The sequence below is a fragment of the Lissotriton helveticus genome, chromosome 12 (genome assembly GCF_964261635.1).
Source record: "Lissotriton helveticus chromosome 12, aLisHel1.1, whole genome shotgun sequence".
Taxonomy (NCBI): Eukaryota; Metazoa; Chordata; class Amphibia; order Caudata; family Salamandridae; genus Lissotriton; species Lissotriton helveticus.
The window spans coordinates 807,739,459-807,766,372 of NC_136073.1; the positions used below are offsets into that span (position 1 = coordinate 807,739,459).

At 43.3% G+C, this 26,914-nt stretch overlaps 1 protein-coding gene across 1 annotated transcript in view; it reads left to right on the plus strand.

Annotated features, from left to right (window-relative positions):
- LOC144798932 (GON-4-like protein) overlaps nt 1-26,914 on the plus strand; it is a 396,699-nt gene that overhangs the window by 52,248 nt on the left and 317,537 nt on the right. The window contains exons 6-12 of the mRNA XM_078670067.1: nt 9,852-9,926; nt 11,658-11,708; nt 12,258-12,308; nt 13,031-13,129; nt 14,246-14,365; nt 16,951-17,118; nt 20,390-20,582. Of these exons, the coding sequence (XP_078526193.1) occupies nt 9,852-9,926; nt 11,658-11,708; nt 12,258-12,308; nt 13,031-13,129; nt 14,246-14,365; nt 16,951-17,118; nt 20,390-20,582 (757 nt within the window). The remainder of the gene's footprint in view (nt 1-9,851; nt 9,927-11,657; nt 11,709-12,257; nt 12,309-13,030; nt 13,130-14,245; nt 14,366-16,950; nt 17,119-20,389; nt 20,583-26,914) is intronic.

Genomic DNA, 26,914 nt, shown 5'->3' on the forward strand with positions numbered 1-26,914 from the left:
GACGGGGAAAATTTTATAAGGCCCTGGTTGACGCTGGCAAATTTGCCATTTATGACTGCTTAGATACAGAAGTCCATGGATTAAGGTTACTGGAAGCATTCGATCAGATTGCTAATCTGATTGACGGCCTCTTAAAAACTAGTGGGACCACAAGGAATGACAGTAACCCTCGATGGTTCGATAAAGACTGCTCCAAAGCACTGAGGGAGCTTAAAAGCAGCCTTAAAATTAAACCAAGGGACCCCCAAAAAGTCAAGGCGTGTAGGGAGTATTATAAAAAAGAGACTAAGAGGAGGAAATTCGCTCTGCAGGCAGAAGCGTGGGCAGACCTCAGAGAAGCAGGGGAAAGGAAGGATTTAGCGGGTTTCTGGAGAATTATTAATAAACCAACTTTCCAGGAAAACAACACCCCGGAAATAGGGTCTAATATACTCCCAGAACAGTGGGTCACCCATTATAGGGGTCTGTATAATCATGAGCCCGGTACCCCCGTAGAGTCACGTGAAACTCTAATTCAGGTCTCAACGGTTGTATTTACTATCAAGGAGATCACTGCTGGGATAGAGGGGCTGACTAAAAACAAAGCCCCGGGCCCTGATGGAATTCCCCCCGACCTGTTTTTAAGCAGCATAGAACTCTGGGCTCCTTTAATGACCAGGGTCATAAACACTGCCATTACCTGTGGTCTGCCACCGTCCTGGTCTAAAGCGATAATTGTGCCGATTTTTAAGAAGGGCAATAGGGACGATCCTAAGTGCTATCGCCCTATCTCCCTGATTGACGTATCGGCTAAACTCCTGGGGAGGGCGATCCTTAACAGGCTGTCCGAGTGGACCGAAGAAAATAACATCTTCTCGGACACTCAATATGGATTTAGGACAGGGAGGTCCACTAGCGATCAATGCCTGAACCTCTACATGCTGACTGCCAAATATACCATGGCTAGTGATGAATCGATCTATTTGGGATTCATGGATTTGGCAGCGGCCTTTGATCACGTCAACAGGGAGAAATTGTGGGGCATGATGTCCAGTATGGGGATAGAGAGTGGCCTAATTAATATACTTAGGGAATTGCATAGCGACACCACGGCTAAGGTTCGATTTAACAGGGAGGGGGGACTGACCGACTCCTTTCCCTGCATGAGTGGAGTCCGGCAAGGCTGCATTCTCGCCCCTTTTTTGTTCTCCCTTTATATTAACAATTTGGAGCAGTATCTGTTAGGTTTAAAGGCAGATTGTCCAAGGGCGGGGTTGCGTCATATTCCTGTTCTGCTTTATGCAGATGATGCGGTCCTGATTGCACGCACGCCCAGGAGCCTACAAATTTTGATCGACGGTTTTGTCAAGTTCATGGGTGCCCTAGATCTTTCAGTTAACCTGGGCAAATCTTACGTGCTCCTGGCTGGTAAAAAAATTTCCTCTAATTTTACTTACAGAATAGGAAGGCACATAGTAGAAGAGGTCAAAACATTCTCTTATCTAGGTGTAACTTTTGATGGTGCCTTACAGTTTAAAGCCCTGGTGGATGAGCGTTGTAGCAAAATGATCGCTTCTAATGGGGCAATAGCAGGTTACGGTAGGAGGTTAGGCAGATGGAGCCCGGAGCAGGTGATGAACCTGTATAGCTCCGTATCATGCTCTAAAGTAATCTATGGGGCAGAAGTATGGGGCTTTGTCAATACCATTCAAATTCAACGGGAAGAAAACAAATATTTAAAATCCATCTTGAGGGTACCCCCAAGTACTGCTGCCCTCATAGTACACAGGGAATTAGGGAGGCCACACCTAGATTATTTGGTAAAACTCAGGCCAATTGTGGCCTGGTTAAATATTTGGGTCAATCCTGATGCGTCTCTAAGCAGAGAAATTCTATCGGACTGCTTAGAGAGGGACAAATGTATGCGTATTCCCTGGCTCAATTACGTAAAGAATACCCTAGAGGAACTAGGTTTTGGGAATCTCTTCACTAACCCTGCAACAATTGTAGCCCAGCATAAGATGCAAGTAAGGAATAATTACCTAGATCTGAAAAGTCAACGCAGAGCTGAGGCTGAAGGGCTTAAAAAGACTGTGAGGGCCCACAAACTGGTGAAGAGCGTTGAGGGTATGGAGCCATATTTATACCTTATGCATAACGCACAGGATAGATTCTTGATGTGTCGCTTTAGACTGAACCTACTTCCATTTATGTTGGCATCACCAGCAGGATTTGCAACATCAATCGAACAGAAGGGATCCTGCAGCTGCGACAATATGTCTCCGCAGGATTCCCTTCATTTTGTTCTACTCTGTCCTTTTTTTACAATGCCTAGGCGTAGATTTCTTGTAAATGTTTTAAAACAAGCCAAACTGGAACATGCTAGGGAGGGATTAGCCTTTTTACAAAAAGCATCGGACCCCTTAACACTGTGTTGTATAATGAATTTTATTAAGGTAGCGGTCCGCCTAAGGCTAACTAGGGGAGATGAATGAAATGTTTTTGGTTTTTTTGATTTTATCCCTTTTAAAGTGTTATTCTTTCTCTTGCCTGTGTTCCACGTTAACACTAATACTTTTTATAAGGATCTTGTAAATGTTTAATGATTTTTTATTCATGTATATATGTGTGTGCTTTTATGGTGATTTTTAATCATCAAATAAAGATTCTTTGAATTGAATTGAATTGAATCTATCCCTTGCGGTCATTGAAGCAGCATTAGCAGATTGATTTTATGAACAAGAGGCGGGCAGCATCAAGGCAACTATTGTCAATGTCTGAATTTCATCATGAAGCCTCCCTATGGTTACATCTGTTTCAATAGTTTGTAACCCCTGTCTCTGGATAAAAACATTTGGTGTCGTGACTTTTGAAATGTGTGGGCTGCTGAACAGACATATTATGCTTCAAACACGTTTGTATCACTAATACCATCTGCTGCTCCTTGACTTTTTTGTTGTGATTGAAATAGGATTGTGTCTTCTTCTTTTTTTTTTTTTAAACAAATTTTATTGGGTTTTATTTCACACAACATACATCGTTAAGTACATTTCTCACGCTATTCAGAACCTAGTGGTGGTCCTGGGGAACAACCTTTACAACAAAGGTTTTACAACGCGGTACTGTTACCACGCACATTTTACAACGCAAGTCGTTACAACAACTTGTGCTGGGGGGCGCTCCAGGATAGTAAATAGTTTAATTTACTATCCAACTCCTTCCCTACTATCCCCGGGGACTGGAGTTGGAATAGTAAATTAAAATATTTACTATCCAGCGCCCCCCAACGCGAGTCGTTGTAACGACTTGCGTTGTAAAAGTTGTGTAGTAACGGCACGCGTTGTAAAAGTACGCGTTGTAATGTCGTACATCCGGTGGTCCTTCCTCTATCTTCTAAGTTGGGGACCTTAGATATAAACAGGATCAAGTACAGGAAACCCCATCAAAGGTTGTCCCTGGCATGTCTTACCCATTTAGAGGTGTGGCGCCGCGGCCAGGGCGACTGACGCTGGAATCTGGGGATCAGGGTTCGATCCCCAGCTCCGGCGGCAGGTTAGCCCAGCACCATGTGACTCTGGGCAATAGCTCACTTAATCTTCCCGACGGCCCCCAGCGCCTAGAGACCCTTACGGGTGATTGTGCGCTTTACAAATGTGGATTATTATTATTATTTATCTAACGCATATCATTACAAAGAAACCTCCCCGGATCCCACCATCGGTGCGCGGAATAGGTAACAATCATAATCATTAGCGTGCCCAGGAGCTAAACAGACAACGGTGCGTGGTGTGTACCTGACGTGTTACAGGGGTGATCTCCAAACATGATGTTAGTCTGCTGGTTCATTTTGTTTGTCATAGTCGCGCAGTGTTTGCACTAATGCGTCCCAAGCTTGCGCCATTTCTAGAGCTCCATCGTTCTGCTGCCGCCGCGCTGATTGAAACCTCAGCATGCTTTCTCCACCTGCCCATTTAAGGAACTCATTTCTCCACCTCGTGCGGCCTGTCGCCGCCTTCCAATGTCGTGTAATTTCACGTTTCGCAAGAATGAGCCCCATATCTATGAATTTGCTCGTTATCTTATTTTTAGGGGTGTGAGGGAACCAATGCAGAATTCCAACAGCCATGTCAAATACCAATCCCCTCTCTGTTACCTCATTAAGGGTGTCCCACACCTCCTTCCAGTATGGCGTTAAGATAGGGCATGTCCATAGCATGTGGTCTAACTCAACACCAACTGTTTTGCATCTAGGGCATCCCGCGGAGTCCGCGGCAAAATATCTTTTGATTTTCCCCGGGGTCAGATATGCTCGGTGGAGAATGTAAAAGTGCACTAGTTGAAATTGTGCGTTACGGGTACTCTTTCAAGCCCTTCTCATCAACTGCTTCCACACTGTCTCAGTGATCTCTTTACCTATATCAGCTTCCCACTTATCCTTTAGCGTCGCTAAAGGAGGTAATCCTTCACTGGTCATTCTAGAGTACAGGCATGAAACCGCTTTAACCGTTCCCGCTGCCATCATGGTATATTGGCAAGCCATCGTTGTTTTGGGTTCAGCGAGCCCTCCTCTCCAATGTGCTTGTATTGCTCGTGTGAGTGCCGAGTGCAGTAGGAAGTCCCCTCTAGGTATATCATATCGGTCTAGGAGTACCGGAAATGGCAACAGTGTTTCGTCTTCGTATAGGTCACCCAGGACTTGTATTCCCGCTACTTCCCATCTCTGCAATTGCGCCTAGTCCCCGCCATGGGGTAATGCCGTCAACATTCCCAACGGGATCTCGGGGGCGTAGGGGTGCAACACTCCCGTCCTATGCTGCGTTCGGTTCCAGCATAATCTAATCGTTTTTTCCTCTTGTGTGAGGCTCCTGAGGTCTAATTTCTGCTGTAGTGCTATGAAAGAAAGCACATGACGAGGTATGCCTAGGCCCCGTTTGTGTTCTGGCCCTCGAAATTCGCGGGCTATTTCTTGGGGGGTAGGTCTGCAGTTGAGCTGCTAAGTAATATAGTTCAAAGTCTGGGGCCGCTAAACCACCTTCCGATTTGGGTCTCATTAGCGTTGTTAAGGCTACTCTGCGTCGGCCCGCCCCCCAGAGGAAGGACACCATCATGGATTTTAGGAGCCTGAAGGTAGTCGGAGGAATCCAAATGGGCAGCGTTCTGAAATAATATAGGAGTCTCGGGAGCGCCACCATTTTGAGTAACGCTATGCGACCTGCCACTGATAGTGGGAGGGTGGCCCAAAAGGACATGCTGCCCTTCAATGCTCTGATGCCTCCGGCAATATTGCCCTCCAGTACATCAGCAGGGGTGTGATAGATGTAAATCCCCAAGTATTTTAGGCAGGTGGGTTCCCATCGGACCGCTCTGGTCGTGGAGGGCTGAACCTCGTTTGCGCGTACTGGAAATAAACATGTCTTGGGCCAGTTGACTCTGAGGCCGGAAATTTCACCAAAGTTGGTTAAAAGATTGTCGGCTCCCACTAGGGCTCCATCTGCGTCTTGAAGAAAGAGCAGAAGGTCATCAGCATATAGCGATACATACTGTCGCCCAATTCTGCTCTGCTATCCCCCATAATGGCCTCCCGTGCGGAGAGACATCGCAAGAGGTTCCACTGCCAACGCAAATAGCAGCGGAGACAGTGAACACCCCTGTCTTGTGCCTCTTTCCACTGAGTATTGAGATGATATCAGTGAACCTGTCTTCACTCCGGCCACCGCCGAGGCATATAGTACGGCGGTCCATTTCAGATAGTCTTCCCCCATCCCAAAGCGCCTAAGCACTTTGTAAAGGTATTCCCATTCTAGGCTGTCAAACGCCTTCTCTAAGTCCACTGACCATATCATAGGGTGGCGGGTCTCGGAGTGATCCTCCTCTACGAGTCGCATCAGACGGCGTATGTTCATAGTAGTATTACGCTTAGGTATAAAACCCGCTTGATCTTCATGGACTAGTGTGGGCATGTGGTCTAGAAGGCGGGACGCTAAGATGCTGCTCAATATTTTATAGTCATTAGTCAACATCGATAAAGGTCTGTATGATGTTGCGTCACCACTAACTATCCCAGGTTTAAGGAGGGGGATTATCAATGCCTCTCGCATGGAGTGTGGTAAGTGCCCTAACTGTCTTGCTTCTATAGGATTGTGTCTTCTTGTGTCTGGAATGAACTTTCAAACCACTTTTCAGGAGTTCGGCCTTGACAGCTGAGCTGCAGCTGCCAGTGGAGAAACAGAAGGTAGTGCGTTTTGGCTAGCAATAGAATTCCTCTATCAAACTTCACATCCCAAAGTGAAGGTTTGTATTCTCATCTTTAAAACTGCTAGTTGCTCCCTATAACCTCCATACCTAGAATAAAAGCCAGAAAAACGGCAATAGACAAGTCTGTGTGGCGTGTAAATGGTGAAATTCTGCCACTGTTGTGCACTGCCACACATACACCCTGTTGCCTACCCTTGCCAGGGTTCCTCGCCGTCCATTTTCCTGCACTTGTTGATCATCATTATCTTCAACAGCAGTTGATCCGGCAGCCACTCGTTTCCGCTATCTGGCCTTTTATTAGACTTGACTCTTAGCCCATTTACCTTCATTGCCAGCCTATAATTTCTCCTCCCTGCCTCTGCCGTCATTTGATTCTTCCTAGATGTGGCATCACTTGAAATGGTATTGAGGACGGCCTGGCAACAAATGGACAGTGTTTTGCATCTTCAGCCCCTTAATGACTTATCCAGTCATAGCCCGACAGCTGTTGCTTTTACTCACTTCTTTGCCCACTCTACCTTCACTTCCTCACCACGTGCCCAATGGATGCTTCTGTTTTTCGCAGGCGCACCTGTCACCACTGTGCAAATGTCAGCTGGGCACAGCATTTAGTTTACATTCTGCCCACGAAGCCCGCTTCCGCCACTGGCACTGACGCAGGGGTATAAATATCTCCGAATGACTAAAATCCCTTGGCTCTGTCCTTTGCTACTGCCTCAGCCCGCCACCCGTCCCTCCCCTGGCTTTGAATATCTTTCTTCCCCGCAAATCACCTAGAAACACATATGGCACTGCCCCCAGCAGTAGCCCTTATCTCCAACCCATGACGAAACTTGCTTTCCACCGGACTGCTGTTTGCTTTCCTTCCCTTATCTGCCTCTGCCAGGCAGCCCAGTATTTTCATCTGATGCATCCATCTAGTAGGATTGAATTAGAGCGGCAGAGTGCGGCGCTACACGCGGCACCACAGCTCCTGCTGCCACGTGAATGGAGAGAGACGACTGAATTTGCCCACAGCTGATGTGCTGGACCTCCCTTCCTGCAGCAGATGCTCTGGAAACAAACGTGCCTAGTAGGCGGCTGTAGAAAGTCACATCCAGCTGGATTTGAAGGATTTGCTGTGGCTGCACGTGCAGCGTTCGCGATACAAAAATGTGATCTTATCCCCTGTGTGCATACTCTGTTCAGTAGTGTTAAGAGCTCAACGTTGAGCCTCTTACTGGGACTGAAGGGCAAGTTTTACATTCATGAACAAAATAGTTATTAATAGTGGCTGTGCAGTCACTGTTCCACAATCCTAAATAGTTTTTGTCTATTCATGTTTTTTCTGTTGATTAACTCAAAGATACTGTTTTAACTTCCATTGCATGAAATGCTAGGATAACCTGCTATGATTGGTACCGGTAGATTGCAGGCTTGACTTAGGGGTGGGTGACTGGCTGTCTGATATCTTACCTGTTAAGGCCTGTATGTTGATATTCCATAAGGGCCTGCCTTGTAGTAAAACAAGATAGTAAATGAGAAAACCCGATGTTTCTTTAGGCCTACAGTCTTGGTCTGCTGCTCATTCTTAGTCTGCAAGGTTACAGTGAAAAAATAAATAGCAAAATCAACTTATTTCACTTTGGTGTCTTTTTTGTCCTCCAAAGAAATGGTAGGGAAGGCATATACAACGTGAATGGAAATACTCTATTTTTGACCTGACTTTCATACCAACTTCTCCTGAGAGTGCCAGCTGTGAGAAAGGCCAGACAGGGTGGCAAGGCCTTATCTGTAGTTGGTCCCACTCTATGGAACAAGCTTCCCCTTGCTTTGATGCAATGTCCTGAACATTTGAGCTTCAGGAAGAAGCTCAAAACATTCCTGTTTCAGAATTAATCCGCTATCCATTGACTGCTTGACCATGCTTTTGGTGTTTTTTGGGCGCAGAGATACTCCGGAAGGAGTCGATTCAAGCGCGATACAAACCCGCAAATAAATAAATAAATACACCAAATCTTCTTTTTCAAGATCCCGGTGAACTAGGGACTAGGTAGGCAGGATGGGTCTTGTAGTCCTTTTTTTCCTGCAGAAAAAATGTGTCGGGGCTTTCTTTTGTTATATCCCGCCCGGATTACTGCTGTAGCACGTGTACTGGTCTGTCAAGCAAATTCGCTCTTAAGAGTTTTTAATCTTACACCCTTGGTTGTCTGGCCTACAAATCAAGAGTAAATCTTAATATTGAAATCCCTTCATTGGACGCCAGTAAAAAGCGATTAAAGTTAAAAAAATAAATACTTATCCTGCTCACAGATTCCTATGTTATTGCTGACTGGCCTTTCTTCCCGATTTATTTTCCTCTTGTTTTCTAATTAAAGGTCAAAGTCTGCTCTTCTAAAACTATTATCCATACGTCCAACACATTATGGACCTCATTATCTAAATAACTTATTTGAAAATAAGACTTCCAACTCCAGCTCCTTTGCAGGTATTTGTTACTTTGATAGCAATCAGGCCAATCAGCTGCTTAAGACCAGATGTTGCCTTCTCCATTAAAGGCTACTTTTTTGTTGGTGGCCCCCTTCGAGGCTTTATTATTTTACCTCAAAATCTGTGCAGCTGACCACCCCTTCAATAGGTTCTTTGACACATTCCTCCTTAATACCATATGTTCCTATCACTTGAATGTATCTAGATCACCAAGGCGACCAGAGACTACCCACAAGGTGATGCGCAGCACCTTACAAAACAACCCATAAAATGAAGTTATAGGTGTAATCGCCAAACAATCCCACCATCTCTGATCGCAGCTGTCTATTTAACATGTAGTTTCTGACATTTAAGTATATTGAGACTACACAGAGTAATCCAGCTTTAGGACACAGTGGTGACATTCTGGTTACTGGCCTGGATCTTCTTGTTAAGGCCACAACATAGATGTAGTAATGCATTATGTGCTCCTTGTGGGTGTTCAGTAATCATTTTCAGAAGAACCCTGAAATGGTCGTTTAAGTATTATAGCCTTGAGTTGAGCTTTACCATGTCCTTGCTAAAATCTTTTACTGTTGTCAAGGTCAGCCTGTAGAAAGCTCATCTTCCCCAGTTCAGAATCCTAGGTCTCATTTGCTCAGTAGTTTGGATGTTTCTCGACTTGCTGTTTTACCAACTTATGGACGGAATGCAGCCAGTCAGAAGACCATTTTCTGCTACCCTAGAGGATATATTCATACTTCTTCAGGGCCTTTCCTTATCAAACCATCTACTTTTGTTTTGAAGTAGACTCACAGCAATATTGTAAATGGCTGAAAATGCACCTATTGTGTGGGATTATCAAGTGTGTCATGGCTAACTGACTGAGGCATATGATCAGTGACTTCTCTGTAAACTGCTGAGGGATTGTTTCTTCCAGTAAGAAAGGAAATAATAGGTAGCAGCTGGTTTCACTGGAACCTTTAGCGAGCTGCAATATCCCAATGACCTGCTTCGCAATAAATATGGGCTCATTACGTGGGCATGTCCTTCTTCGCAGTGAATTTACTTTTCATGTGGGATGCAGCAGATGTACTTTACACACGCGGTGCATCTTGACAGAGATGAGAACCTCCCCAGAGCTAATGTTGTTGCTTATGACTCTGCAGGAAGTGATCACCAATGAGCATGTAGTGGCGATGATGAAGGCTGCTATAAATGAGACCGAAGCGGTGCCTGCTTTTGTGAGTATTTATCTTATATTTTTATAAAGTTCTGCACAACACCTTTCAGATACTTTAAAGCGCTGCATGTTTATTTGACACAGCGGTCAATTTTGTTGTGGGAGATTAGAAAATATGTGGGTCAGCAAGAAAATAAGTTCAGTGTTGTCCTCTAAGTGCCATACATTTTTGTTCACAGCAAGTAGCTCTTTTTTTGTCCTTCGATGTGTACTCAATTTGGACATTTGTAAAGTAAAAATGTGTTCCCAAGGCTCAGGGCCTCCTTCTTTAGCTCTGCAATGTCTGAGGTTGGTTCGTTTTCTATTGGGACGATAGAGACGAGCTCGTACACATCATGGTGTTGGGCCTCATACATGCAATACATGTGAATTTAATTGGGGCCCAATAAAACGTTATTTGGAAGAAGTTTACTAATCAAACCACTGTTTGCTTACAACCTCATTCCACTTGTCCCACTTGCAATACAGAGGAAAACAGTTGAAACACCATTTGTATATTCTAATTAATAAAATGCTATTCCCACAGCACGGATTTAAACATGTGCTCTGGTTAAACTTTTAGATATTTAAACAGCATGGCATAAACGATGCATGCTGATCCTGTGAGAGTAATATTCTGCTGCTTATCATCACTTAACTCCTCTGCATAGATAACGTATATAATGTAACCTCATTCTCACTGCCCGTCGATCTGTATTTTATTGTATTGCAATGTAAGAAAGATGTCTGTTGATTAAAATTGCAAAATATGAAGTCAATTTTTCAGGTTTTTTTTGTCTGTAAACTAATATTATCCTCAGTACAGTCTCTTTCTATTTTGTGAATAATATGCACACATTGATGCTAGAACTGGAATGTAGAACGTCCAAGACAGAGCTACTGAAGGCAAATGATGTGAATCTATGTATTAGAGTTGCTATTTTGACCACAGGGAAACCACCAGAATGGATATAGAAACAGTGGTCTGTCTTGATAGAGGAGCTTGTGCAAAAGATGTGCTTACGTTTGACATTGAGTGACACAAGAAATGACTGTAAAACCCGAGGCCAATATTACCAGGCCATGGTATTGGTGATACTTGCACTTGTTGTTTAGTCAGCTGAGCTAACCATTGTAATTCATTGTGTTCTGCTCAAGAATAGTCACCATTCAGCTGATGCTGCTTCTGAGTCCTTCTCATAAGAAGGCGCAACCACAGTGGCAGGGGTCCATGAGTCTGTAGAATACTTGTTGATCTGTATGGAGACATGGTAACCCTACATACTGCGTCTGGCAAATGCAGTCTTTTATGGGCTCTTGAGCCCTCATTCATGGCTAAGGGTGAGATTAGACTGATCCAAATGAAGGGTAGTTGAATTGAGAAAGGTCATATTTACCCCATCTGCCTGTTTGACAGTATGTTTCAAGAGGACTGGGCCATTAAGGGCAGCATAAAACCTCACTCTCAAGCAGAGTTTAACAAGAAAATAAGGACTTTGGATCATGTCTTTCGTTCATATCCAATGGCAGTACATTATGTAATGAGACTGAAATAATGCCTTCACTACTGAGAGGTATTCAGAATTTGTATACCTATGCTGTCAAAGGGTAGCTGTTTCATTTAAAGGTCTTCGGTGGTTGGTATTTGGATCTGACTCCATAATTGTTTGCGATTAAATGGCTTTCGGAATATTTGTTATTAACTATACTCCTTGCAATCTTCTAAACCCCTTTCCCTACAATTCACCTACAGGAACCGAAAATGACACGTTCCAAGCTGAAGGAAGTTGTGGAGAAGGGAGTGGTAAGTCAATACATTCGGCACGTCTCTGCATATTTGCTCTATCCTGTCAATGCACCTTACTGCATCATATTTGGTGTTCTTAAAGCAATCTTTGATATGTAAAGTCCACTTTGGTGCCTTAGGAGACTGAGAGGATTATTTGTTATGTGTTCCTTGAAGTGTGTATATTTGCACTGTCCCAACTTTTCTCACCTGCTCAAATTAATCTCCCTCTCTAGTCTGAGACCATTAATGGTAAGAATTTCATACCTCATTACTCAATGTGTATGACTTGGTGTATTCTGTTGACCTTGGGTTCCAGTGTTTTTAGTCAAAGGATAACACTAAATGTTTTACCAGGTGATCTCATCTCAGTTTGAAAAGTGTTTCTGTGTGGAGGTTTGAGTGAAAGTATCCAGTTTGCTCAGACTATTAAACCTTAGCCAGGCAGGAGGTGGGTTATTGTTACAGGGAGGATGGGTACCGCATTAATTCTTCAACTCAGTTTACCACTCATTATTTTGATTTTCTTTTTCACCGCTCATCGCTATTATTTTTCCACCCTCTCAGGTCATTCCATCGTGGAACCTTCCTCCAGTTAAGAAGGCTCGTGAAATCAAGGTTAGCCCCAGAAACCTATGTGCCAGTAAATGGCGTGTAGGCCATCTGCGCTCCTAACCCCTATCTTCTACTATCCCACCCTCCTCAACGTTTTTAGATTAGACATGCCCTTGGGCTGCTGGTTTTGAACAATGGCTCAGTGATTCTTCAGAAAGCGGGTGGGAAGTGGCTACTTGAACAATCTTGTTTGTCATCCCTTCATGTTGGGTTCATTAATTCATTATATGTTGTATATTGCACTGCGGTAGTAGCTACATCAGAATGCTAAAGGGCGAAATGTACTTCAGTAGAACACTGTTGATTGACCCGCAACCATAGGCTTAAACATAACAACAACTTTTCTCATTCATACTTACAACTGGTGAGGATGTTTCTGGGTATTCCAAGTGTACCGATAGAAATGGGGCATGGCAAATGACAGTGGCCTAGTCCTTCCCTTCTTTGCCCCATCACCCTGAGGCATCACTGGATTTTCAGCCAGCTTGCCATACCTTTCTGTCAATCTGGCCATGCTTGCAAGCGCACCATGAACAGGTCTCAGTGGCTTATGTGCTCCTGGGGACTTTCCTTGTGTATTTAGATGCTTCTGTTTGTGGGTTAGTTCTCCATACTATTTGCTAGATTTGACCTGTGGTTGTTTGTCGTTAATACCCTTGTTTTCTATGTCAGTTTAGTTGTCTATCTGCATTGAAAATTATTTTTTAAAATTCTTTCATTTGCAGTTGCTCCCTCAGTTTGTGGATATTCCACTGGCAGATGAAGATTCATCAGATGAGGAATACCAGCCAGATGAGGATGAGGAGGACGAAACTGCTGAAGAGGTAGAGTGACAATTTGTGAAAACCTAGCCATGAAACATTGGTGTAGGACAAACTCAAGAAACATACCTATTTTTGCTTGTCAGATTATCTGTTTATATTCAGTTACTGCTAATGACTTTGTATGCTTTACATTTGGACAGTCCAGCTGACATAGTAGGTAATATCCAAACTAGCTGACTGTTTTATTTTAGTTGTCGGAAGCTTAAGTCATCGTGTGTTCTTCAGGGAGATGGTTAGAGCAGATTTTAGGGCTACAGCACAGTTTATATCAATACTCTGTTTCTCATTGTCTGTGAGCCTTTCTCTTAATACCCTCATGACTGGTTTCATTGGTAATTTGGATGTAGGGAAAGTGTAGCATGCAGCTGAAAGAAAGTTTATGCTTTTTTACATCCCCACAAAATCCTTTTATATATTCTGAACACACGTTCCTGGTAGGAGATATTTCAGTGTAAAGGGTAAGGCCAGTTGTACACTAGAGAAGAAATAATTTTGTGAAAAGCACCGTGCCAAGCTGGAGGCAGAGTAGTGGTGTGCAATATCAGCTGCCAAAGTTGTGGCAGTACTAACTGGTCCCATTGGTCAGATTGGGTTTAGTCTAATTTGAAGAAGTATTTTTTCAGATGTTCTCCTAGAATATTTTGCTCCTTTTCACAATTGTAGGAGTATTTTTTTCTACTGTGGCAATCTTGTACAACTGAGATAAAGGTTTCCATTCTATGTTGCACTTTGTCATTGGACTGATGTATTTCTTTATTTTTGCCCCAAAAAGGTCATTAAATGCTCCCATATCCTTTAGGAACCAAGTCCACAGTGGACATTGTACCTCAAATCCCTTAATGTCATCCTGAGAAGATTTGATTTGCATAGGTCTGTGTTGTAAGGGTTACAACTGGTGAGCAGGGTACGATGCTTGTATGCTAGTAGAAGACGCTATACTTGTGGCAGCACCATTCAGAAAATGTAGATTATCACTATGGATTGAGCCAAATCACTTTAGCAGTACTAGCTTCTTTAACTATTGTTCGTGAACTTAGTAGATTTGCCTGGATGTTTGTACTTCCATTCTTGTTTGAGATATAATGTTTTTATGTGGTAAATGTCTCCCACCCACAGAGTCTCTTAGAAAGTGACATGGAGAGCACGGCCTCCTCTCCTCGGGTACTGAAGCGCTCAAGGTCCCGCTGCACTTCCGAACTACCAGAGACCGACGAAGAGGGAGCTGCTGTCCCTGAGGTAAGAAGCCCAGGAAAATAAATCTATTAACATCCTAATTCTTTTTCTACAGAAAACAAGCAGAGAATCCAACAACAGCAGATGTCTCTATGTTAAATTATGCGCAAAATTAGTTTAATCCTTGTGCTCTATTTGAGGTACCCTAAAGTAAGCCATGATTGACCTTTACGTTGCTTGCACTATCCTCTGTATGACGAAGATTGGTGGACTTTGAGTTTGTTTTTTCTCTGTGACAGATTCAGATTGACTCTGAAAGGCAAACCATAGCCAACCTGCCGCATTTCTGTTAGCTTTGTGCTTTTCTTATTATTTTTTTCTTTAACATTCTTCCATCTAGTTCTTCTCTATTTTCCTAAATATTTTTTTTCTTCAGTCCTTACTGTCTTTCTTGTTGTTCCTGTTGTCTTTTGTTTCTTTCTTCAATGTTTACTTCTTTATTACTGTGCACCTTTGGGCCTTTATTCTTTGGCCAGTGTAGTACCTTAATGGGGCTTTTACATTCACTGCAGAGATCCATGTTCATATGAGTCAGTCCAGGCACGTGGAAACAGCCTGTTTTGCTCAGGTTGATAAAATAGGTAAGGTTAATTTGGATGACAGCTTTTGTAACCTCCTGCTAGAACGTTCAGTTTGTTATTATGCTAAGTACATGTAATAACTTATTATTTTATTTCTCTGCTTTTATCACTTCTCCGATTTAGTTGGACTTGTTACATTATTTGATTGCCCCCTTTCATTCTTTTTTTCACCTTTTCTTGTGTCGCTTCCTTGGGGAGCCTTTTAATATTTTATTAATCTTCTGTTAGTTTTGTATAAAAAATTGCTTCGTCTACTAGTCAGTTACTTAAGTCCTTTCATGATTTCTTTCTTCTGTTTAGATTGTTTTAAACATCTTGAAGTCCTTTTACTAAAATCTTTCCTTTTTCTTTTTGGCTCTGTCACATTTTGTCCTCTTTTCTTTCGAGTTCTTCCTTTTTGTGTAGTCCCTCACATTTCATTCGCAATATTAATTTTCTGCTGGGTTCTCCCTTCTGATTGCCTGCTTGTTCTCCCTCTTCGATTACTCTTTCAGATAGCTCTTACATTTCCTTTGCCTTTCTCTGATTTTTTTCACCTTTTGTAGCTGCACTGCCTCCAGTATATTCTTGTTCATTGTATTCTGTTTCCACATTATCCAGTGGGTTAATTTTCACCCTTAGAGTGTCTTGCTCTGTCTTGTTCTATTACAACATGTGAAGTTTATTTTATTAATTTACTAGCAGCCCGTCCCGACGTTGTCCGGGAGCAATTAGTCTTCAGGGCCCCCGCCCGCCCCGACGTTGTCCATGGGTCCCCCGGAGCCTTCCTCCATATATTGCAGTATTATACCTCTATGTTTACTTTGTAGGCTTTTGTAACCTGCACACATAACTTTTTCCTCCTGTAATGCACCGTTTGGCTCACTTTTTTAATGCTCCGTTTGCTTTCTCTTGCTACCTGCACACGTCACTTTTTCCTCCTATACCTCTGTTTACTTTCTACGCTTTTGTAACCTGCACACGTAACTTTTTCCTCCTGTAATGCACCGTTTGGCTCAATTTTGTAATGCTCCGTTTGCTTCCTCTTGCTCACGATGTACGCTTTTGTAACCTGCACACGTAACTTTTTCCTCCAGTAATGCACGATTTGGCTCACTTTTGTAATGCTCCGTTTGCTTCCTCTTGATTTTCATTTTTGCTTCATTTTTCTGCCGCTCACCGCTCCTAAATAAATAAATAAATAACCTACCTCATCCGCCGCTCACTGCTCCTCCCCGCCTGTCCGCCGCACCTCACCGCTTGTCCGCCGCTCCTCACCACTCTTCCCCGCGCCATGTCCGCCGGTCCTCCTCGCGCTCCTGGACGCCGCTCCTCACGTCGGGCACGCACCTCGCGGCCGGCGCTTCTTCCAAGGGACTACTTTTTTTTTTGGTAAATTTTTTAAAGAACGTATATGTATTACGTTTATATAGCCTATGTCCATCTGCACACCCCTACGATTACAACAATGTATCGGTTGTGTGGATTGGCGCTGTGGTTCCCGAGTTTACCCGCCTCAAAGGTTCAAAGTTCTTCCTTTATAATAGTAGTATAGATTAATTTACTTCTCCCATACATCGCAGTCAGGGCTTTTTGCAATTCCTCTGTTTTGAAGGTAGGGTAAATACTCAGGGTGGCGTGGTACAGTAAGCTAGGAATTCTTCTGTCCGTTTTTTCAATAGTAGAAGAGGATAGATCATATATGTAACAATAAAGGGCTGTATTTCCTTCTACTTTGAGTGCATGTGATTTGCTCCTGCCCTGCACAGCAAGTCTACATTCTTGATTTGCTCGCCTTGTTAATGAGAACTATTTTAACCAAGCTGCTCCTTCCATAACAAAAGTTGACCGTTCCATACTATTTTGGATTCTGCCTCTTGTCCCTCATGCATATAAAGGTAAATGCTGCCCACTTGCTGCATAAACACAACTTTTATCTCATTTGTGCTGCCTCACTCTTTTATATCTCTGACCACGCTTAGACCATAGTCGTTCAGACTTTGACTTGCTTATCCTATCTTTTGACAGGCAGACAAAGATGCAGCCACTTCTTTAAGACACATTAGTGCTGAAGCAGTACCCATGGGACCCCCACCTCCACCACCCAGAGCAAAGTCGAGCCAGGATACTGCATTCATGGAAGAGTTACATGCTGTCGATGAGGAGTTGGCTTCTGTGTCCACCGAACCATTCCAGGTAACTGGGTGTGTGAAAAGGGTCTGAATCGCCACTGTCTGCAGATGGGACGTTGCTGTGATCTACTTTATTGGCTCTTACAAAATGCAGGTGTATGCATCATGTGGACTCTTAGGCTGATCATTTATTTGTAAATTTGGGAGTATTTGTTGCCATGCGTACTTTTTGTGCACTTCGATGTGGGGTAAATTACAAAGTGTATTTTTTCTTTTTTTACCTTCAAGGACTTCTACACACAGGGTATTAACATGAAAAACAATTCTTGTTAGCACTTGTCTACCAATAAGTTTCTCTGTACATATTAGAAAAAAATAATAGTTAGGAGAAAAATGTATTTTCTTGGCAGTATGGTTACTCCTTATTTATTTTTGGGAGTATTACCTCGATTTAAAGGAGCAAAAATGTCCTTTTAGGCCACTGATCCTCCACACCATGCCTCTCTGGACCTGAGAATTTGTCAATGTTTGCTAGTAAAACACCTATCGGTTTTAAGTGGTGTCAAATGCTCATTAAACCTTTTGTTCATGTTTTGAAGTCACTACCTATGCTCAGGTTTGTGTGTGTTAACATAGTCTCAACACTGAAGTGGAGAGTAGGCTCTGCGATTGTCTGGTGGGATGGTTGGGTTTTAGAGGTCAGGAGGAAAATCGCCTATATATATGCTGGTAATGGAGAGCATTGGTTGAGTTCCGTTTTGGGTCCCTATAGACGTAACACAAATTGGTCAGAAGGGCAGACGTAACACAAATTGGTCAGAAGGGCAGTGATCTGAACAGTGGCCAGGCTTCCACTAGTCTTTTGCACAGATGATTATTTTACAAATATTTTATTGCCTGCTGAGTTAGTCATGCTTCTTGATGAACCATTGGTCATGGTTTAAGACTGATAAAAGTATATGGATATTGAGGCAATTCTTCTTTACTGATCTGGCTAAAGGATTGGCCAGAAAAGTGGGTGGAGGGTGCTAGTTAGATGAATGTGTTTTTCATACTGATTTGAGGAGAAGGAGAGGGTGATAAGGTAGATTCGTTGCCTGCCTTAAAATTGCTGAATAAAGAGTTTGCAGGGTTTGATCTAGGTGGGAATAAAGGTTTGTCTCAATTCTAGAAACCCATGAACGCTTGTAATTCAGCCCTTCTGATCCTTCTCCTTCACTCACTCAGATGACCCTCTACGCATATATGTACCTTTGAACACATCCCACACCATACAATGTAAATATCCCACTGAAGCATATTTGACATTTGTCTAATTGTCACACTCACTGGCATTTATAATTATTTTTGCATAGTTTTATTCAATATCTATTTTGAATGGTAAAGCTCTCCAACAGTGCCACTGTGTGCTACTTAAAACCACAAAATGAATGAATAAAAGTTTTGGAATAACTTTGAGATGACAGTTTATTCTCTTGTCAAGTCTGTTAAAAGGCATTTCTCAGTTAAAATGTCTTTTAATTATAGTTGCGCTGTTGTCCTTCAAAAATAGAGGGCGAAGCAACAAATGAATCTGGAAAGGGTGCTGCTTTATCAAATGAAATGTCAGAGACTTTCCGAAACTCAATTTGTCTGTATTTTAAGTTGAGTCTGCATCAAGAACGTAAGCTCCATCTGTAGAGAGAGAGGGTGTTGAGGGTGCAACAACCCCACCCAAAATAACACCCTTAAGTTGGCAACACTAGATTTCCAACAGTTCGCGTTGAGCTCCTTCTTTGTAAACAACGCTTGCTTCTAAGAGTGTTACTAGAGATGTTGTTGTCTGGTTTTGGGAAGTCAAGATATAATCACCTGCATGCATATTGAGCTCGAATACATGCCTGTTAACCTGCAGAAGCTCACAGTCTACATGAAACATTAATGTTTAAAGCATACAAATAAAATGGATCTTGTACAAGCATCTTTTGCTGACTATAAATATAGAGCTTAGTAGGAGCTAGTTGATCCTACCTCAGAATAGGTCTGTGATTAAAATGTATTTGTATATGTTTATGTAAAACACTTGTAAGTCCTGTGCTGCTTCCTGCATCCTGTGCCACATGACATACAATCTATTTCTCAGTGCAGTTATTCAACCAGGGATTGAAAATAGACATACCGATTCACGTGAGGGAACTCTCAAATCCCATTTAGCATCTGGTCACTTTCACTGTTGGATACTGTAATGTAAGGCTAAAAAACCCTGAATTTTAAAATCATTCCACCTTTGGGGTTGGATTGGTTATCGCACATGAAAAGGCACCTGGAGTTGGGGTTCACCAAGTACTTTGTGGTGCATTCATACAACCATCATATGCACACTCCACACAGTCTGTTGCAGTTTTCCTGTTTATTTGTTTTACGTTCTAATTTTGTTTGTTGGTGTTTCTATTCTTAAAGTTCCAGTGTCTCCTAAAAGGGAAAGTTGTTTGTACTTCAACTTCCCACTCGTGGGATTATGAAGCACGGAAAAGCAGACTTTAATGCAACATGATATGGTTTGGAGATGCAAGAATATTTTCTGAGACGAAGATTCTCAGAAATGTCCCTCTACAGTCAAGAATTATAGCCTTACTTGAGGCCTCTTATATCTATTTAAATTTATATCTTTGTTACAGGCTTACTAGGTGAATGCGTTCTAACCAACACATTAGTTTGGGTTCTACAATAACTGCACTTTAGAAAACGGAAACAGGATATCAAACCTGTGTTCTACATTCACCACACTTCCATCCCTTTACTCATTGGCAATGTGCCTCTACCAAGGAAGTCCTGGTGCAAAGGCAATAAATTGCTTTGGAGTCATGGTCAACCTGCTATGGCTAGAGTGTGTGTGTGTGTGTAAACTAGGGATTTGGTTATCGAACAAGTGGTTCCTTGAGTGAGCTGCTTAATATCTGGGTGGCGAGTGAGTAGGGTGATCGGGGGCATAGTGAATTCATCTTGGCAATATTAGGGTAGGCCAGTGGGGTTTGAGGGAGCTGTTTGACTCTCTGGCTATTCTGCTGCAGATGTGTACATGTTGTATAATTTTGGTCTACCATGTGCTGTTTCTTTAACAGTATTAATAATGTGACATGATCCTTAGAACCCTTAAATCTAAAGAATGGTCATATGTAATTGTAGATAATCTTTTGTTTGTGGCCTCCATTTCTTTGACCTATAAAGCATACTGAAATAATTTATTTGGTTTGCTTGTTCCCTCAATCTAATATTGTAAAATGAAAGTGCAACAAGAGGTTTTTATGTTTTTTTGTTTTTTGGGCATAGTCTGATTATTCTATCCTTACATGCAGCCTATGTCTGACAGCATCATTGCCTGCCGCACACGCTCTAAGATCACCCTTAAGGACGTGCCTATCGGACAGCTGGAGGCAGAGCTCTGTGCCCCTGATGTCACACCGGACATGTATGAGCCCAACACTGCAGATGACGAGGACTGGAAGTTGTGGCTTCAAGGCCTTATGAATGATGACCTGGGGAATGAGGGTAAGCGTAAAGCTGAGCAAGGGCCAAGGACAGCGGCCATAAGTAGTCAGTGCTGCTCCTCCAGTGTAAAAAAACCCACAAGTGGCACAACTAACCAAGCAGCAGCCTTCAAGATCCCTCATGCATGCCTTGAAGAAACAACACTACCGTTTAGTTTGCTCTGCACATCCCTTTTCAGGTACTTATTCTTGACTTGCCTATGCTCAAGTGACTGTGCCACTCTCCCCAACTTGGCAAACACCAAATTCACTTTATAAAGTGCTGTTAGGTCTATGCCCAAATGCTAACCGGTTGTCACAAAATGTAATAGTAACAGTTTCTCACTGTTACGAGACCGCATGGCTGAGGTCCTCTATCTAGTTCTCTGTGTGAGGCACTGGGATTGTGTAGAAGGGCCTCCCGGGCAACTAAAAGCTCTGTGATGCCATATTGATGGGAGAAAGTGCCTGTGAAACACCAGTACCAAAACATAATTTGTATGGCTGATGCCCTGCACAAAACCACATCACATATATACATACATATGGTTTAGAAAACCCGCATACGTACTTAATTTCATCCTTTCGTTGTCTTTGGTCAGTAGCTTTTTTTCTTTTTCTTATATTTGTTGAATGTGGTGCTCTTATGTCTTGATACTAACTGGATTTTTCACCCAGGGGGTCACACACATATTTCAATGCTCCTCTTAAAGGTTCTCTCAAAGCCAAAGGAACATTCCTGATTTTGTGAAGATTAGGGGTTGCCCACATTGCATATCCAGTTTCATGAGCAAAACATTGTAAACATCCCATTGTTGTACTGAGCACAGCACACTACAAAGACCCATTCAGTTTTAACTTCACTCCCAAACTTTTCTGTTCTCTCAATCCCATTGGATACAATTTTGATTGAAGTTTGAGTTATGGGTGCTTCGCACATTCGGTCTACTGTGTGTGTAAGTAAAGTGAGGGCAGATTGGTCACACTGCAGTGAGCATCAAGGCCCATTTCCATACACATGGCAGTGGCCAACTCATAGATCTAAAAGATGGAAGGCTCAGCTGGCAGAGACAAAAGGTCAATTGGAGGTACTCGGTTAATGTTGAAATTTCATTTAAGGTACTACTGGTGTGCTAATTAATTCACTGGGAATGATGACACCCAGGCTTGCTGGAATTTACTGAAAGATTTCTGAGAAATTATGAGTTTTGCCTTTTGCATGTACACCCAGTGTTGAAACGGAGTCAGGGACAATCGATATTTGCCCGGCGGTATCGCCTCTTTAACCCACGAAATATTAATCAATGAAGAGGCAGGCGCTGGAGACGGGAAGGCAGGAAACAAGGTTTATTCTCTCCGGAGGAGAACACATCAGTTCAAACAGCAGGTATCGTTCTGAGGTGCTCTAACCGCATCTCTGAGGTTTATTGCTTTATTACATACAACACATTCTTGGCAATGCTTTGATGTACGGAAGGATATCCTCCGAATCTCCCCTTCAGGCCCGTTCCCACACACATTTACAGTTGAAGTCCCCACCCCGGTCACAACAGGTGATGATTACCGCGCAGCTGGACATTCCGCCGATTCATGGAATGTGGGGGTTTGATCGGATCTCATAGGGTGGGGGCTTTGATCAACTCGGGGGTCCTTTGATGAGGGAAGCTTTCTACTGTACGGGGAGGGGCAAGTAACAGTATCGGCAGAGCTAGGTGTCGGCCTGGGAACGAGGAAGACAAACGGGCACACAGGAAAAGGGGATTTGTATCAAAAGGGCCTGGGACCATGAAAGAAATGAAGGGAGGTGTCGCGCTGGGAACAGGATGGGGTTCTGAAGCAGAGCTTGTGCTGAAAGGGGGGGGGGTTTATGACCCAAGGCATGTGCGAGCGGGGGTTGTCAGTGTGCGGGCTTTTGTGAGGGTGAAGGGCTATGCTGGGGGCCAGTGGCATGCAAAAGGGTTGTTCTGATCGAGGCACCTAAAATGGCGGGTGCGCACGACAAAAAGTGTGGCATCAGGGGAAAAAGGCAAGATGGCGCAGATAATGTTTACCAAACCGTACTAATTTTCCACAGTCCTCCCTTTAACATATCCAAGACATCTTGCTGGCCTATTTCCTATTCATGTCTACTGTGGTGGTCATAAGAAAAAAGCAGTAGGAACCCAGGTGAAGGAGTCATAAACATTACATTTAAATCTTTCATCTTAGGAGGCGGGTCTATCGATAAAAACTCGTTTGCAGGAAAGTCATAGTGATGCAATATCGGACAAAAATGATTCTGTAGTAGTGAGAGCATTGAGTACATTTCATAGCTACTTATAGTCGTTCGGAATGTAAATTGATAGGTCATTACATATGTGAGTTCTGTTCATATTTGGTCGGAGCATAATCAATACAATGGTGGCTGGGAGAGAAATGAGACATAGTAGAAACGATAATTAAGGGTGTCAATGTTCGAAGTTAGTGAGTTCTCAGCATTCTTTGTCGTTTTCTGTTGGCACTGTGGAGCACCGGCGGTGGAGCTACGGGTCCAGCTCTATTCTAGGTCCCGCGTTGCAGGGCACGACCTTTTCCTCGCGTTTCTGGTCAAAAAGGTCCTTTTCGCCCTGTGTCCTTTGAGTTGATTGTCAAAAAAGTTCAGATGGAAGAAATGTGCGTGTGAGCAGTCCTTTAGGGTAGGTCGGAGAAAAAGGGGGATGGAGCAGGGCCAGATCGGGAACAGACTAGGGGGACGGAAAATTTCAGGTAGGCGGGCTCATGACCGAGTTCAGAGAGCGGGGACTTTTCGGCATACGTTGAACATCGAGCAGGGGCATCAGGTCAGCCCTTTCCTCTCATTTTGTCGAAAACAGTGCCTCATCCTGCAGCTCCTTACTGTCGCGGTCTCGCCTTGGCCAATGTCGCAGATGTTCCATAATCTGTAGTCAGGCCACGTGCTCCCACATCCGGTCCTTCTTTCCTCCGACAGTCGTACCCTTAAATGAATTTGAAAAGACAGTCTTTAGAGAATTGGCAGAGGAAGGTAATCATATAAGTCTATTTCTCTCCCAGCTCCAGGCAAATGGGAAACGTCCGTTATATTGGGGTTCACAATTAACATATAAATGATTGATGATGGGCTTGCTGGATTACTATAACTTTCCTTCACAACTATTACTTTGGTGTTTGTTGGTCGTGGTACGAGATCTGGTACCTTTTATTGCATTACAGTTACGTCAGTTCTTCTAACGGAGACCCACCTTCTTAATACGAGCCTTACAAAGCTATACCGTTCTCCAGGGCTTTATATTTAAAAAGGGTGCTGTGTGCTATCACCATGGTCTGATAGGTATCTTGCTGAGGGACGAACATAGGCTAAACATTTTTCATTCTATCAATGCATCCTGCCTTTCAACTAAACATTTTCGCTTTCAACAGGGTTCATTGCAATGATTTCTTCACTTCGGTCTAATCTTTAACTTTGTAAACATCATTCTGGTTCCTACATAGCCTCTTACGGCCTGACTACTTAATTAGAAAAGACAGGGGTCTTATGGGAAACAACTAGGGACATAGAAAACTGTGGTAAGGGCGTAAATCGACCCATCTCTTACAACCGGGGGTGATGGACAGTTTTATAACTCTCGTCTGGGGCAGCTGATACGAAACAGGGGGCGTTCCGGGAACATGAGGATGTTTCGATCACCTTTACTGTTTGGGGTATTGCGACAATTCGGGACGGGAAAGGTCGCGTTATCTGAGGCATCTTTTTATAACACAGGAGCCGCTGACATGTAGTTCCCTTATTTCGGGTCAGATTAGGGAACCTCAGTCGTCTTACCTGTCCTTTCCCTTATGGCCAAATCTCGGTTTCATCAATGTTTAGGAGAAAGGAGAGGTAGTGACACGGCGTCAGGGTGATTTTTATTTAGGATAAATTTTGAGCAAATACTTGTGGTATTTGGAGCCAATTGGGTGGTGCACTAGGGGTGGCGGTTTGCCAATTTAGGTGCTAGTCGTTTGGAAGAGAGAGAGAGAGAGAGAGAGAGAGAGAGAGAGAGAGAGAGAGAGAGAGAGAGAGAGAGAGAGGGAGAGAGGGAGAGAGGGAGAGAGGGAGAGAGGGAGAGAGAGGAGAGAGAGAGAGAGAGAGAGAGGGAGATATATATATATATATATATATATATATATATATATATATATATATATATATATATATATATATATATATATATATATATATATATATATATATATATATATATATATATATATATATATATATATATATATATATATATATATATATATATACACAACAACAGGCTAAATAGTACACGTGCGACATGGGGAGTGGCCGTGTATTAAGATAGGCTATTCAGCGCATTACACAACATAAGACATTACGGGTCTGTGTTATAATTTTGAAAGCATGCAGTTTGGGATGGACGAGCATTAGGCCGGGTACAGGGGACATGCATCGAGTAAAAAGGGCACCATTGTGTCGCATTTCTTGCATTCTCGGTCCTTTAACCAGTTAAGTCAACGCGTCAGTCATACACAAACATCATCTCATAGTTTCAGACATACGTGACAGGTGTCCATTCACGCAACACGGATTAAGGGTGATCGCTTTCATCATGTCATACAATTTATTGGCTCTTTTGGTACAAGAGCAGTTTGTGGGTGTGTTTAGGTGCCACCAGGCAGTGTTAGTCCGCTTCGTGTATCAGACATGGCGAGGCTTCAGATCTTCACCATACCTCGGTCGTGATTCCGATGTGGCCTGCAGGGGGGGGAAAAAGAGGGGAGGGGAGGGGGACAACATTCGAGCATATCAAAAGCACGGGTACGAAAGTCTTTTACTTACCTCATACTCGTCTTATCTCTTCGGGATAGAATCCCTGGGGTTGTGGTTTCTGGAGCCAAGGGGGGGGGGGGAGTGTGTCCTTATAGGCTGTGAGTAGGAAAACGTTAGAGAATCAGAAGCACTTAGCGCGAGGTTTCTAGTTGGTAGGTGTATTTAGCTATCTGGGTCCTTAAATCTCTTTCAACGCTGTGATGTTCTAAGGTTTATCAGCTCTTCGGTCAACTCTGTTCCCTAGTACCTTTGAGTGTCGTATCTTTATAATATTCTATCATTTACATCGTTTCACTTTACCCATCCTTTATATTCCATCATTTACACAGTTTCGCTTTACCCATCCCCAGAAGTCGAGGTCTTTCTCCATGCGCGAGTCCCTGAGTCAGTCGCATATTTGACGGCAGAGTGTCGTGTCTTAGATTCGATCCTCCATCCGGGGCTGGGCAACCATCTTCTATTAACCTTAAAGAGAGAGCAGAGTAGGGTGCACAGAAAAAAACTCTCCCGCCGATCCCACATTTTAAATAAAGCATGCAATACCCGTTCATAGTTTCGAAAACCTTTATTTGCACAATCGTTCAGCATGTTGATAGGACAGTGTGATCGGGGTTGGCCGGATACGGCAATGGCTAAAGTGCGTACAGTAGGGGGGGGCTATTTTGTAGGATTAAAAACATGTTAAAAAGGTTCATTCATTCATTTGCAGGGAACTAAAAACGTCTATCGAATAGTTGAGGGATCAAGGGGCATTCATTTCATAATTGGAAACACAGTTGGACTAGTTGTAATCAAATTCCTATAGGTATACCATGGGAGTGTGTCATAAGCGAGGTTACATGTCAGACATGATAATATCATAATGAATCGTACATTGAAAAACATTTTTCACGGGGTCCTTTTCCATGTTCGTCGAGTGAATCCTCCCTCTTTTCCGTCAAGTGTACAAAGGATCATAACATATCTCGGAGCATCGAGTCTTTTTAGCAAAAGAAAACACCACGAGGCGTTCGTAAGTTCCTATTGTTACCGGCGCCATTTTGGGCGGGGCCGGGTTAGTCTGGAAGTAGTATCAAGGAAAAAATGTTTCCTACAACCGGCAGTTGGACCAGAGTCCTTTTCGGCAGTTCGAGAATTCATGCTAACAGAAGGAGTGGCTATGTCATGCTTATTTCGTTAGCGATCAAGGCAGTTGTCCCTCACCGGAAACCTGCAGGGGCCGAGGGCTCCTGGGACTTTTGTAGAATCTTCAAGGCTGTGGGGGTGCTGTCGGAAGTGGGGGCTCGTGGCCCGGTGGGCAAGCGCCCGAGTTACATTGCTGGTCAAAGTTACTCTAGCGGCCTAGACCCGCCTTCCAGCGGACCCAGACGCCATTTTGAGGCCCTGCAGCAGCCCCCCTCGTCGAGTCTGCAAGAGTGGAAGAGACCCTTTTGGGGACAAAAAGGAAATAGAACTCCGTGTTGTGGAAGCAGGACATTCGGCTAGGGTGCAGCTGTGGTGCCCCCCACCTGGGGGGG